The following is a 15,929-nucleotide window of genomic DNA, read 5'->3' as shown; positions in this document are numbered from 1 at the left end:
TATTCATTCAGGGAAGTGTGCTCAGGGTTTGTTAAAAAGGCTGGACCTAAAAGCAGAACTTTGGCTCTGTTCAGACTACCAGGGTAAAGTGACTTAAATTTAGACTTTTTTTCAGGTCTGTGTGGAACCCAAAATCCAATCGTTTCTAGATTTTTAGATCAGACTTAAGTCACTTCAAGAAGTGGTCCTTAATCAAATATAGTGTCTGCTTTGTGGCCATGTGACATGAATGAAATGTCATATGAGGAGCAGTGTCATCATCAGTCTGCACCCAGTTTTGGACCCAATGTCAAAATATGGAAGAGCCAATAGGCTTTTTTTGCCTCTTTGTTCTTCACACTGCTCAAGTGTTTGCTGTCCTCTGGAGCACTTCATCTATAAATGCACTCTCATTTCTATTTCTCCTGATATGAGCCACATTTGAGAGGTCTTATGCAGTACCAAAGTTATCCCTTTTTCTGTTTTTAAAATGTGCAGGCGAAAGAACACCCAGAGAAGGAGGCTGAGAGGTGGGATGAGAATCAGGTGTGGGAGGGGGCCTTGTTTTACTTAATCATTAGGGATCTTCACGACACGTGAATTTCTGAATACCTCAGAAGAGTTGTTGCTGGTCAGGCTGGACAAAGTCACAAAACCTTCTGAAGAGTCCATTCTCCACAAATACACACAGTCAGACTGTGTACAAATGAAGAAATTAAAGCTCCTCCAGGGGAGGTCGACCAACAACTGCGGGCAACTAAAAACCACTCTAGCTAATGCTAATGTTTATACATCCACCATCAGAAGATCAAATCTATGGTGTACATGACAGCTGCAGGGAGAAAGCAGTACTCTGATAGACTGGTGCTTTAGCTTTCTGTTGTTAGTGAAAAGTTAAATTTGCTTGTGCTATTTAATATAACTTTATATCATTACAGCAAACACTGTGAAGACAGTATAATAGACAGATGAAACAGAATTCCTGTCCAAAAATGGTTACTGAAACACTATACACAAGCCTACAATTGCACAAGATGCTGCAAAGACTGGTCAGTGTAGAGCAGTGGTAATTTTGGCAGCAATTTTTGATTTAGTTTTTATTTTAGTCTTGTGACTAAAATGTCATTTAATTTTAGTCACATTTTAGTCATTAACATTTTTTAACTTTTAGTCTAGTTTTAGTCGACTAAATATCAATGAATTTTAGACGATTAAATCTGCTGTGGATTTAGTTGACTAAAATTCTATGATATATATTTGTCATGAAATAATTAAGGTTTGATTGTGCAATGAAAACAGGCACAGCTTTAGCTTTTGTTATTTGAAACAAACATTTCTTTATTTAATTTCCATTACCTTTTCACAAAAGAACAAAAGCACCAATGAACAGTGACCTGCTCTCCCCGAATACACTGTTCATTCTGTTCAGTCATGACCTTCCTCATGAATACTCCTATAACTATAGCAAAATACTTCAATGACAACTGTAAAACCATCAGCAGCTAATTTATAGATTTTGTCCCGTTTATCTTTGAACGGATATTAAGATGACTCGTCTGCAAATGTCGCTTCAGGTTTGTTGTGTTTTTACCGCCAGTCGCTCCACATGGTTGGCAAACCGTCTTGTCTTGACAAATGTGTCCATGTGTCTGTTCTTCTCCCGTTTCTGTGTTACCATTTATGAGTACGCCTTCTTCCAGCATTGTGGGGTTACGTCAAATGTGTGCATAACGTTCGTACGGCGCAGAGAGATCACTTATTGATTGGCACTCTGCCACCGTTTTCCAATTCGTTCATCCTTTCCACAAACAACATTTCCTCTGATTGGATCTCGTCTCCATCAATAGTTTTGTCTCATTTTTATTTGTTGTCAAAAGTGTCAATACATTCGTCTTCGTTTTTGTCATCATGTGTTAGGTTATATATATATATATATATATATATATATATATATATATATATATATATATATATATATATATCGTCTCATTTTTATCAGCAAAAAAAGGTTAACGAAAACTATGACAAAAATGATTCGTTAACAAAATTAACACTGGTGTAGAGAGATAAAAGCATTAGTAGCTGTCTAAATGCCTGAACTGATGGTTCTTGATGATTGTATAGCTTTCCTGCAGCTATGTATACATTTTAACAGTGTACTGTATTGTTTCTAAACATATGTCTGTCTGTCCACTTTATACAGAACGTGTTGGCCAAGGCATTGTATGACAATGTGGCTGAGTCTCCAGACGAGCTGTCCTTTCGCAAGGGTGACATCATGACAGTTTTGGAGCGTGACACACAGGGATTGGATGGCTGGTGGCTTTGCTCGCTTCATGGCCGCCAAGGGATCGTCCCTGGCAACCGCCTCAAGATCCTGGTCGGCATGTGTGACAATAAGCAGCAGCAGCAGCAGGCAGCACCTTCCAAGCCAGACCCAGCTGTTCCCTGCCTGACCTCCAAGCTCCAGCGGCCCACCCCCCCTCAGAGCACCTATGCCAAACCTACACCAGCCCCATCACCTGCTGCTACTGCTACACCCACATCTGGGTTCAACAAGCCTTTCCCATCAGCTCAGTATACCTCCATGCACACACCTTATTCCACCCCCAGCCCTGCACAGCTCAACCCTGACTCCGTCTACATGATGCCCCCTTCACACGGCCCTAAACCCAGCCCGCAGAGTGTGTACCAGATTCCTTCAGGCCCGAGTGGACTGCCTACCCAGCATCAGCCAGTACCGCCCAGCAAGGCCCCAGCTCTAGGGCATCGATCCTACCAGCTGCCTGGGCAGGACATCTACCGTGTGCCCCCATCTGCAGGACCAGGGTCAAGCCAGGGAGCAGCTCCAGTCACAAGTACAGGAGCTAACCAGGATGTGTACCAGGTGCCCCCCTCCCTGGAAAAGAGGAACTGGGAAAGCAGCAACAAGCCCCTTGGCAAGGTAAGGGTGTGTTTTTTGGTGTATCTATAAAAGCTATAATTCAGTATAGTGATGGCTGGATTTTGAACACTTACCGTTTCCTGTAAATAACAGAGAGGACAGAGTTAGATGTGGTATAGATGGATGAGGCAGTGTTTAAGTAGTTAAATCATACAGCTGTATGTGTGTGTGCACTCTAGGGAAAGCCACCCCCTCATAGATATATATATGTACGGTAAGCATGTATGTGTGGCAGATTTTAGTCATGTTGTTGAGAGTTTCAGTAAATTAAAGTCATAATCATTATTAAGATTCACAGTGGAGACTACTGACATATGTGCGCACAAGTCTGTCTGTCTCCTGTTGCTTCCTTACAAATAGATATGGACTTCTACCCAATATAATGTTGTATGTCGCATGACCAGGAGCTGTGCTGGATGGCATACTCAGTGCCCTGCAGTAAGCAGAGTTCAAACACTGAGGGGTTTTCTGCAAATTATGCATGTGTGAAAAAGCCTAGTGCATCATGGGAATACAAAAGAAAATATATCATCTAACCAATATAACTCAATAGAACTCAACTTCTCTCTCAATAACGTGTTAATTTTCTTTAAGGGGTTCAAAAAATTAAACTTATGTAATATTAACTCTTATCTCACTTGATATCAGATTTATATTGGTATCAGCCAATCACTACTCCTCACAAGCTCAAAGCTCCATCACAATTAACTTGGTGTTTCAGTTTACACTGAAGACAACAGCCAGATGTTAGTGCATCTCAGTGTGTTTTTGTCCAGTGTGCATTGAAAAAACAACAAATGCCTATTATAGCTTCATATTCTGTGGCATTAGATTAGATTGGCATTAGAAAATAACAGTCACACGAATGCACTATTACATCCTGCTTTAAAAGTGTTCTAATGTCTATAGTATCCAATAAGTTTAAATATAAGATGTATGTCTTCATTGAGATGAATTATCTATGAATTGTCCTCTGTTTTTCTGCATGATGACTACCCATAAGGTGAAAGAGAGCACACATCACACTAAAGTCTCTGCCCTGGCTTCCTGTCAGCTGTAATTTTAAGATCATTTTACTATTTTATGATTGTCTTCATGGTCTTAGCCCATCTTATTTATCTGATTGCTTGTATCCAATGAACCCTGTACACCCCTCAGGTCCTCTTGCACTGGCTACTGCTATTCTAAAAGTAAAAACAAAAACTTATGCCTAGTCATCGCTTTACTTGTACGTTCCTTGTCTATGGAACAGCCTACCTGAGAACCTGAGGGCTTTTAGCTTACTTTAGGTCTTATTGTTTGATTTTATCGATTTCTTTGCTTTTATTGTATTATTTTTAGGTTTCATTTCCATTTCCTCAGTGTTTCCTCACACTGCAAAACTTGGTGAAATGTGTCTTATCCTTTTCTTATTTTCTTCTTTTAACTTACACAACAAATAGAGGGGTGTGTGTGTATGTGTTAAGTATTCAGGGTGGGGGTTTCTGGGGTTTTAACTTCTTTAACTTCTATCAAGCACTTTGTGTTAGAAAGGTTTAATATAAAAGGTGCAAAATAAATAAAGTTTGATTGATTGGTTGATAGAGTCAAAGTCAAGTACTTCATAAAGAAGTTCATTTTCATCAGTTGCATTTTGTATTTGGGCTTCCATTGTAAGTAAGGACAGAGTGTGTGTGTCAGGTAATTTAGGTATTTACTTACACCCTTCACTGTAATGAGTGTATCCACATCACTCCTCGTGCAAACACAATTTTACTCCTGCTAGTTAGATATTACCAGATAAGGATTTCCTGCTGATAGAAGAGTCCAATCACACTGATCCACACATACACACAGATGAGTTGCAAATGAAGACTGCTGAAAGGTGAAGCAACAACACACTAGTTCATCAAGAGAGAGAGAGAGAGAGATTTTTAACACATCAGTGACTGAACTGTCTACAGCATGTGTACATTAGTGTCAGCTGACACAGCTGTCATTGATGTGTGTGTATGTGTCAAACACCATTTGCCATGGAGACTATAAGCTCATAACATAATGCTTTGGTGTTGACCTTGTCTATGGCTCTGAGTTGGACCAGTGAGTAAATCCATTGTAGATAATAATAATGGACCTGTGTGTGTGTGTGTGTGTGTATTCTGTGGAGAGATTAACTGAAGAATAATGAAGTCAATTAGCTGACATACCCAAACCTATCTGTAGACACAACAACATCTGTTCTGTTTTTTTGTTTTTCCCCCAGTGTGATATCCTCGTCAGTCTGTTCATTTGACAGCTTGAAGGTCTGAAAGAAGAATAATACACAGAAACAGTCACTATCAATTTATGTGGATATTTAAATCCACATTTGAATCCTACCTTATGAAAATGTAATTTCCTATGTTCTAAGAAGCATACATCATTTTACCTTGTACACAGAAAAAATAATTTATTTTCCAGACCAAAATGATGAGCCCCCTAACCCTTCTCGGCTCTTTAGACACATCTCTCACTAGTTTTATTTCCAGAGCCTTCAAAATGTTTTCACTTCCTACCTCTGCCAGTCCTGCACTGCACTGTTTGACTTCTCTGTTTGACTTCTCTTAGACCTTCTTGAAGGTCTAAGAGAGTCAAGAGGGTCGAAGACAGCCCTGCTTACAGGTTCACTGAGCTAAAGCATAGACCACACAGTATCATTGATAAAAGTGATTTGTGCTGTGGCTGAACAAAGAGGTCAGTTCTTATAATGTCTTTGCTCTATCAAACAGCACTTAGAAACTAGTTGAAACATAATGGCATAATGGCTCCAAGTGTAACATATTTAACAAAAATCTACTGGACCTTCTCATGCTGACAAGCTGTCAATATACTGTAGCATACGTAGGTCATTTAGTCAGCCCTGTACAGTTTGTTAGAAAGTTAGTTATTTGTTATAATTCCATTTTACCTAACTCTACTTCCATTACAGTACTGTAATCACTTCAGCTTTGTCACCAGATTTGCCAGACAGCCAGTCTCAGCATGCAGACTTGGAAACACCCTGTTGCATTTGGTGCTAGAATCTAATTCATCACCAGCACACCACTAGCACCCTGTACTAATCTGTTAAGACCCCTCCACTGCTGCTTGGTGTCTGAGTGCATGTGTTGCCACAATCCTGGCATAGCTTGCATTGTTTTTAGAGGCTGCAGCTCCAACATTCTCATTAATTCTGTAGCTTTCTACTTATTTGCCATTGTATCCAGAGACAATGTAGAGTATGTCTGCAGCAAGCAAGTTGTCAGACACTGCTAGCATGGTTGCTATTTGGTTGTGATAGCTTAGCAATGGCATTCTCTCAAAATTACAACTTTAATTACCTAATTTATCTTACTACAGGAATGATTGGATGTTGGCAAAAATGCAATAGTTGCATTGCTAGGTGCTAGCTAAAATGTACGATGTGTGCGATACCTGATTATCATTCAGATACTTGGAAATATAAAACACTAAACAACCTGTCTCCTCAAAGGAGAGAAATTGGTTACAAGGCAGTGCCATGTCTAGGGACACAATGTGAATATTTTAGAGGCACTGTGATTGTTGCAATTAAGGCTCTGTTGTTGTGTTAACATGCACTATGCTAGTGTTATACTATTTAATAACTACCAGTTTATAACAAAATAAGAGGGAAAATTTGTAAATTTATTTAGACAACAGTTCCTTTTTTCAGTTTATTTTCAAACTAAAAAATAGAAAACTTTATGTATTATCTATACCTTTTATTTATATATATATATATATATATATATATATATATGTTTTCCTATTTTAGTTTTGTCATATCAAAACAAAGATCAGTTGACAAATTCGAACATTTAATGGTGCTAGAGTTACCAGAAAAATGCAAAATATGTAAGATGGATGAAGAGATATTTAATGTGCAGCCCAGAAAGTGAAAGAATCTTACATTATAAACACAAGCATACATTACTTTTTATGCATGTAACTACCTCACACAGTTTGTATATAATTTATACATGTTTCATTGCACATACTGTGGATTTTTGTCTGTACAGGTTATCTATACAGATCGTCTGTGTGTGTTTGTGGTGTACTCATGCATACAATATGCAGGTTATGGTTTTTGTTCTTTTCTTTCTGAGCCATGCGCATACACACATTTTCCCCCTTAAAGCTGCAGAAAATGTTGGCCGTCATTCAAAACAATCATCAGTAGCTCTTCTACAAGTAAAGCAAGTGTATAAATAGTACAGAATATTTTTAATACAGGATGAAATGAGCAGGCAGTTGGGACTGTGGGTGCTATAGTGAAAGGGTCTTCACAATGCTGACTCTATCCTGGCTCTCTCCACTTGAACAGATCAGGATCTGAGGCTTGTCCACCAGTTCATACAAACCACAAACCCACAAACTATGGGTTTGTGGGTTTGTGGGTCCCCCAAGTTCTTTGAACTTCCCTTTTCTAATTGTTTAGTGCTGCAGCTGCATGTATAGAAGCCGGTTTTCTCTCTGCGCAGTTATATTGGTCATTTTGAAGATGTAATGTAAACCAAATACTACAGAGGAGATTGTCTCCACCCTGCTCTCTTGTTATTTGTTAGAGAAAAGCAAATGGAGAGGGTGGAGGATGCCACTGAGAGGAAGGAGGGACATAGTTTGGAGTGAAGGTCATCTATTTAACAATGACTTAATGGGATCACGCTCAGGGATAAAAATAATGAACATGCTGGCTTGTGCCCTGTGTGCATATTTCTAAATGTAGTGAAGACATTTTATTGTTGGTAGGTCAGTAGCTTGCAGCCAGACTCAGCCTGGACTCTCTCACCTCTTTGTTGTGTTTTAAATAAAAGCTAGCAGAAGTGAATATCACAAGCTGTTCCAAAGGTGATGTGGCAGAAGGCACCAAAGAAAAATGGTGGTACGCACCTATTATACAATAAATATTTGTTTTATCAGAGTTGTTTTTTTACTTGGTTAAAAAAATGCAGCCCTTGCTTTTATAAGGCCACTGATTCATTTCAAGATTGTGACTTTTCTTTGGTGGATATTTAGGTCAGTACATCAGAGATACAGCCATTCTCCGGCCACAGTTCAGTTTTAAGACATAAAAACAAAGATGCACAGGAAGCTGCTGAGCGCTGAGAGTGTATTGAGTTGTCATGCATGTAGTAGTGTTCTAAATTATACCTAGAATCATTTGCAAATACATTTTGAAAAGATGGAACTAGGGATGTAAACAGTTAATCGACTTTAGATTAATTGTTGTTAAGAATTTAATCAATTAAATTAAATTAGTTGTCAATTAATTGCCCTGGCCATATTTTAGTTTTGAATTTTTTTGAAGACGTTATGACGAGTGGCAGCCTCAGTTCTGCTCGGTGTCTCGTTTCTGTCTCTACATGCTAGCACATTTTTCCGCTGCTCTCCGTACTGGGCCCAGTGGAGTTCCACCCAAACACACCCACACACACACACAGGCGTACATACAGGTGAGCGCACTCCCACCAGCGGACAGAGAGCACGCGTTGAAAATGGTGTCAAGCGACGCGCTGTCTGTTGGAAAGTTATTAGCAGCCTAGCCATGCTGGTGTGTTGACGGAATTTGTTTTCAGTTGCTGCGTGATCTCTGTGTGCATGTAGCAGTTCTCCGTCAGAATATAGTCCAAAAGTAGATCAAACTAGGTGATTGCCTTGTGTTAATCAGTATTTCCATTTGTGCTTGCTGTGAATACGCAGCTCACATGAAGTAATTGGAATTAATCAGGATGCTAGTTGAATAGAACACATGTTCTCAGTAGTTGCCCTCACTGTAAACAAGCTGCGCACACACTTGACTCCTGGACATGTGTCTGTATGAGGAGCGACAACACATCAGACAGTAATGTTTATGTTTCAGGACAGCTAACATCTTAATTGGATTGTTCTGAAGGAGGCCCTGTAAATTTACCGTCACCTTTCTCAGATTAAAGGACATTATACGCCCTGCTAATGTTTTTTTAATGTTTTAACCCACTAGGTTACTAAAAGATAATATTATGTTTAGCTTTCTATTCAGGATTTATTTTATGTTCTTTATGTTTAACATGCAACAGCCGAGCCATATTTTATTCAACTGATTTTTGTTATACTGGCCTACATAAATGTCACTGTACTGTATCCCCAATGGTACAATAAGTTACTCATTAAGGAATATGACATGCAGTTTTTATTTAGTAAACAATATTTAGCTTTTAATCTTAGTGAAACTGAGGGAAATTTAGGCCCAGGAAAATCACCGCTTATCAATTAATCGTTAATTGATCGATAAGGTCATTCAACTAACGATTAATGAATTAATCGATAATTTGCATCCCTAGATGGAACAATTAAACTGAATTCCCAGGGCTAGAATGTAGCTGAAAGCATGAAAGATGAATGTTTTTTTGTTTTTTTTTAAATGACCTCAACTATAAATCTATGTTCTGAGACCGCATCACGGAATGTAACATCCACAGCAGGAGAGTAGTCACGATGGTCTGAAAACAAACAGGGGTCCTGTTTGTATACTTTTCTTCTGTTTGAGAGTCAGATGAAACATTTGTACCTCTCTTATGTCTGAACAAGATGCAGTAGTAGATGCTCAGCTTAACTAAGCTTAGCACAAACATAGATACCAGCACATCATGATACAAGTGTGTGCCATGTTTTAAATTGCAAATGTCTCTAGACTGCAAAAATGCATACAAACCTTTGCTGACTTCATCAACAGATTTTGCCTCTAGCTGGAATGACTTTCTCCAGTGTGAACGGGGCCTTACAGCCCTGTGTTTGTGCTCTAAAATTGGGCATTTTACTCACAACTGTGCAGTTTTCACATGGACAGATAGGTGCCAACATAGAATGTAAGTTTCCTGCTTACATGGCTGTCCCCTCTGTCCCATTCATGCTTCACCTGGTTGTCTGTAATGTGATTGTGTGGAAGTTTAGGCACTGCCTCAGAAACCTGTGTCTGACTTCACAGAAGGGTCGTCCACTTGTGTCTACAGTCTATAAAACTTGTGACAGATGGTGGTTGAATGGGGGCACGCTAACCTTTCAACTGGGAGACAACAATTGTAACATGTTTTAAATCAATGTTTTTGTTGTGTGGTTTTTGGTCACAACTTCTGCCTGTCCTTTAGTTATATAATATTTCTGAATTGCAGATTTTTAGCCGTAGCGTTTGACTAACTAACATTACAGCCAAAATGAGCTGTGTAGAGGCTGTTCAGAAGACACACACTAAGAAATGCATCCTTCTTTTCTCTGGAAACAAAAGTAGGCATCAGACTGATCCATCATGGCCCAGGATTCATTCTGCTCTGGGAACACATGGATTATTTTTACAATAAAATACAGAATCCACAAACGGAGCTCTAACAGCTGAAGTGTGTTTGTTTGTGTCAGTTTGGTCACACAAGCACATATAAAGTTGTGCTTTACCGTAAAGTCTATTGTGGAAATTTGCGACAAATACAGAATGTAAGTGGACAATGTGTAGCAATACTGATGTACACCTTTTAGCTAAAACCCATAGCTTTGTCTCTAACATTAAGTGTCCATGTTATCAAATGTAATGAATTGCTTAATGCAATGGACTGAGAGATTTCAACTGCCATTTTGGTGATTAGCATATGGCTAATAAAAACCAGATTTCATGTGTGCGTGGGACACGGTTGCTTGTTGTGACAGTGTTTTGATAATAGAAAGGTCATGGAAATTATGAAGAAAGATAAATGAAAGGACGTGCTATACCACAGCTGTTGTGTTTTCCCAGACTAGTTAGTTGACTCTACACTCACACCACATAATGCAGAGTTTAAAGAGGCACACAAAAGGCAGCCCAGTTCCCACGACAACTATGACAGGACCCCTGCTCTGTTTTTATAGGGGCTGTGTGTGCTTGTGTGTCAGTGGTACATTGTAATCAGACAACCTTTAGTCTCTGTTCATTCAAGATGAAGACGCAATACATTCTCCAAAATAAAAAAAAAGTTTTTAACTTGCTGATGAAAGTGACTGCTGTGACATGCTAGTAAGCCTTGCCGGTTGTCATAGTAACATGCATGCAAAGAAAGAGACTATTTGAAATAAAATAATAAGTCTGATCATTGATGTGTGTAAATACTCTGTTAATATGTGAATAAACATTATAGATACACAGTATTTATTCATGTCTCACTCTCTTTGTGCCCAGGTGGTAGTCCCTACCCGTGTCGGACAGGTCTATGTGTACGACACAGTCAAGCCAGAACAGGATGAGTATGATGTTCCACCCAGACATCAGCCGAGCCAGCAGGACATATATGACGTGCCACCCATCCGCCAGCAGTACAGCACACAGGTCAGAGGACATTTTGTGACTGCTTCAGCTCTGATTTTGAAAAGTGTGTAATATCCATCTGGATTCTAATTCCAATGAAGATACTGCAAAACAGATGTGTCATATTTTAAACAGAGTTAAGAGGTGGTGGGAGGTTACTAATAGTTAATAGTTTTACATTTTTTGCATTGACAGATCATTTGTTGATTGAAATCACAGTTGATTCAGAAACCATTGCTTGGTTGATGAATAAAAGCAAAGATTGATGTGTATTTTGAACACAAGATGTAAGGTGCTGGGGAATAGCCTGATGCAGTTGTATGGAGTAAAGTTAGTCATTTCTTGTACAATCCAGGTACAATCATGCTTGGGCATAAAGCTGATTCTCAAGTATGAATACAGCAAATTATAGCTTCTTTTTTTGTAAAGACTTGACACTTTTTACTGTTTTGTTAAGAGCTGCTTAGTGTTCATTTTCAAAGGTAGAACTTGTTTTTTTGTGTTGTATGTTTTTTTAGAAATTATTTTGGTTCCTTTTAGCAGTAATGCAGCCATGTGGCATTTGCTGTACATATGTATGCTGCGACAGCCCTGTACTTCAAAGGTGTAATGGTGCAAATTATGTCATATCAGAGAAGAGTCTAGACAACACACACAGTGGTATTGTCTGGCACCAACTAGTCTTCCTGTCTGTATAATATGAATATTTAATGTAAGGTAATATTCAGTCTCTTCCTCTTTAAATATTGGATCTGTCTTTAGTGAAGGTCATTCATAGCCAAAAGGCAGCCTATATGCTGTGTGTGCATGTGTGTGTGTGTGTGCAAGAGAGAGAATGGCTGTGTGTATGTGTGGTAGTTTGTGTACCCAATATAGAGAAGAGTCTTGATGCTGACAAGCCAAATGAGGAAGGTCACATCCATCCAACCACAGCAAAAAGGGGGCCAGATATAGGAAGAGGAAAGGGAGTAGAAAGTGAGCCCTAGAGGAAGGATTTAAAGAAAACAAAAAACATTGAATGATGAGAATTTTTTTTTTAAAAAAAGGGGAAATGAGGGAGATGTGTAGCTGTTCTAAAAGATGTAGTAGATTGTTGAAAGAGCCGTCGATCAAAATGTGGGATAACAACTCATCACACTGTATGGTTGCAGAGCAAAGAGCGTCACACTCCATACACTGTATGTTATGTAGCAGAGATGTCACAATAACAGTACCGCTGGATATCACAGTTCTTACATTTCAAGTTAAAATGCATTTTTTAAAAATTATTTAAAATGCTGCTGCTCACATTGTAGACAAATATACACACCTTAACAGACCTAACAATAATGTCTATGTGCAGTACCCAGCTCACTTTGCTTATTTAGGCTATTGCTACTAGAGCTTGACCAATATAGGAATTTTGTGTTATTTTTGTTATACTGATACCAATATTTGGGATGTAAAAATCTGATATATCGGCCAATATATGTACATCTTTTTTATATATATATTTTTCCTTCCATAAAGTCAGTTAAACTAAAAGAACACACTTCTCTACTGTCGACCACAGAACGATATCGGGTCTCAGTGTGGTGATGGTGGTGTAGCTGCTTGGCATCATCTGCCATCATTGACCAGTGTTTGCCTGGGATAGGGATTGATGTTCTGTCCTGATGTTGGCAGCCTTGTATGGCATGTCCTGCTGGTACAAAGTAGACAACCTGCTTCTGCTGGGATGTTTACTTCTTATTGGCCAGGATCCTTGTGTTCCTACTTTAGTTTATTGTTAATCAGCCCGTCATTGATAGACGGATTTATGTTAGCCGACGCTAGCTAACAAGTTAGCTAACTAACGAGCCAGAGCACCAGCATCATGATTGAAGGACAATACGCACAGTAAGGAGATGGACCAACGAAGCTGAGGAGGCCCTGCAAGACTGCTGCAAGTCCACTGTGTGGGAAGTTTTTTCAGAGGACCATGGGGAGGACATAGATGGTCTCACCCAGTGTGTAACAGATTACATCAACTTCTGTATGGAGAGCTATGTACCTACCAGGAAGGTTCGCTGCTTCTCCAACAGCAAGCCCTGGATCACCCCTGACATCAAGGCTCTCCTTAAAGAAAAGAAGAGAGCCTTCAAGTCAGGAAACAGGGAGGAGCTACGGACTGTGCAAAAGGAACTGAGGCGGAGGATCAAAGAGGGGAAGAACATATACAGGAGGAAACTGGAGGCTCAGCTGCAGGACAACAACATCAGTGGTGTCTGGAAGGGCCTAAAGAACATCTCTGGCTACAAGGGGAACAACCTCCAGCCGACGGGGGACCAGAAGTGGGTGAATGACCTGAACCTCTTCTTCAACAGATTTGACCAGCCATTCAGCCCTCCCCCAGTCATGTTTTCCCAGCAGCAATCACTACTGCCTGCACCTACTGTGGACTGCACCCCCACCCCCACTGCCTCCCCCCTCCCCCTACATCTCAGGCTACTCAACTGAGTAACACAGTCACTGCACCTTCTGTCCAGAGCCCAACCCCCACACAGCCCCCTGCACCACTCTGACCATGCCAAGGTACCAGGTAAAGAGCGAGCTGACTAAGATCAAGGCGAGGAAAGCTACAGGTCCGGACGGCATCAGTGCCAGGCTCCTGAAGTCCTGTGCTGAACAGCTGTGTGGGATCTTTGAGCACATGTTCAACCTAAGCCTGAGGTTGGCAAAGGTACCACTACTGTGTAAAACATTATGTGTGGTGCCGGTGCCAAAGATCTCCAGATAAACGTGGGTAAAACGAAGGAGCTGGTGGTGGATTTTCATAGGCACAACCACTCCTGCCCCACACCAGTGAACATCCAGGGACTGGACATTGAGGTAGTGGACTCTTATAAGTGCCTGGGGGTTCATCTGAACAAGAAACTGGACTGGTCTGACAACACAGTTGCACTATACAAAAAGGGCCAGAGCAGACTGCACCTCCTGAGGAGACTCAGGTCCTTTGGAGTATAGGGACCACTGCTGAGGACTTTTTATGACACTGTGGTGGCATCTGCCATCTTTTATGTAGTGGTCTGCTAGAGCAGCAGCACCTCGGCAGCAGACAGGAAGAGACTGAACAGACTGATTAAGAAAGCCAGCTCTGTTCTGGGGAGCCCACTTGATCCTGTAGAGGAGGTGGGGGATCGGAGGATGCTGGCAAAGCTATCCTTCATGAGGGAGAACACCACCCACCCCATGCAAAGCACTGTCACAGCACTGAGCAGCTCCTTCAGTGACAGGCTGCTCCATCCACACTGTGTAAAAGAGGGCTATCGCAGGTCCTTCCTACGTGCTGCCATCAGACTTTACAATCAGGCCTGCTCGCAGTAGCTTATGTGTATATGTGTGTGTACATATGTATATGTGTGTATATATCCACTCCTAGCTAAGACCACACTACCTCCTGTATAATAACTTGGTCATGCAGTGCAATAACTGTATTTTTTTTACAGCTCTTTTGTATATAATGTAAACTGTCATCTTTATGTATTTAGGTATTTAATCAAGCATTCATTCACTTTGTGTTCATTCTATTTATCTATTTTTCTATATATATTTTTTTATTCTTATGTATGCTGTTGCTGCTGTAACACTGTGAATTTCTCATCTCATCTCATCTCATCTCATAAAAACACTCGACTGGTCATTCAACTGTCCAAGTTCCAGGACCAGCCTGGACTTCTCACGCCTGTAGCCAGTGGAGATGTTTTAAGCGGTATATGGAGTGCATTTCTTCCGAACAGGGAGGCATCAGACAGGCATCTTGGAAGTCCAAGTCACTTGTAGATGTAACCAATGGCCCCGGCATCCAATTTTCTGACTGCTGTTGCTGTAATTTCGGACGTCTTCAGTGGCCGCATCACACGATGATACAGCGTAGATTGGTAGCACCAGACTTTGTATTTTTCAGGAAGGTAGCTAAGGTCTATCTGCTTGAAGCACTCTTTGAGTTGGTCTTCGACCAATGTTGGCAATGACTGAATGATTGCGTGTGCGATTGCGTGTGATGTATCATTTAAATTTATTTTTCCATGCAAATACTGAACGATCCCTGGATGCTGTCAACAGAGTTCCTCAATAAGCTGTCGATTAGCCTGCTTGCCCACTCAGCCGCTTTTAACAATGAGTGGCGTTGTATGCTAAAAGATGCTACTAAAGTACCGTAATATTGTAAAATGACATCTTTTGTCGTGGATATTTGGGCTCAGAGGAGAATTATTTGAGAAGGATTGTTCTTACTGTTACTAAAGCAATGTATCAAGTAACAAAGGCAAACTTACCACAGCCAGAAGTGAGAGTGCAGGTCTGACTGTTTTGATCAGCTGGTCATACGCATGGAGTTCTTTACCTCTTGCTGGCCTCAGATGCCTGCCTAGTGGACATGGTGGTCATGGTTACAGTTTTTTCTGATTGCTTAAGCACATTTCTGTAACTATTGGCTATTTGTGCAAAACTCTACACACAAATAAAAAAACTTTACACCAAATCAGCAAAACATTGTAGATCTCTTGCAAAAGCTAATACATAGCTTAACTCTTCAAACCTTTGTAAAAATGGTATTTTTGTACCAAACAGTTAACACAAACCATCATATTACTAAGCGCACAATGTGCCAACTACACACTGATGGTATTAACTGAAAACACATCTGGCTTTTGCTTTCTCTGT

General features: G+C 40.3%; 1 protein-coding gene across 3 annotated transcripts in view; it reads left to right on the top strand.

Moving 5' to 3' along the window:
* The window catches only part of bcar1 (BCAR1 scaffold protein, Cas family member), a 62,479-nt gene that overhangs the window by 39,167 nt on the left and 7,383 nt on the right, over positions 1-15,929 (top strand). For all 3 annotated transcript variants that reach the window (XM_028429889.1, XM_028429887.1, XM_028429888.1), the window contains 2 exons: positions 2,183-2,923; positions 11,121-11,267. In XM_028429889.1, the coding sequence (XP_028285690.1) occupies positions 2,183-2,923; positions 11,121-11,267 (888 nt within the window). The remainder of the gene's footprint in view (positions 1-2,182; positions 2,924-11,120; positions 11,268-15,929) is intronic.

This window comes from Parambassis ranga, chromosome 19 (assembly GCF_900634625.1).
Source record: "Parambassis ranga chromosome 19, fParRan2.1, whole genome shotgun sequence".
In the NCBI taxonomy this organism is placed as follows: domain Eukaryota; kingdom Metazoa; phylum Chordata; class Actinopteri; family Ambassidae; genus Parambassis; species Parambassis ranga.
Note: the sequence above shows the minus strand (reverse complement) of the source record. Positions and strands in the feature narration are given on the sequence as shown.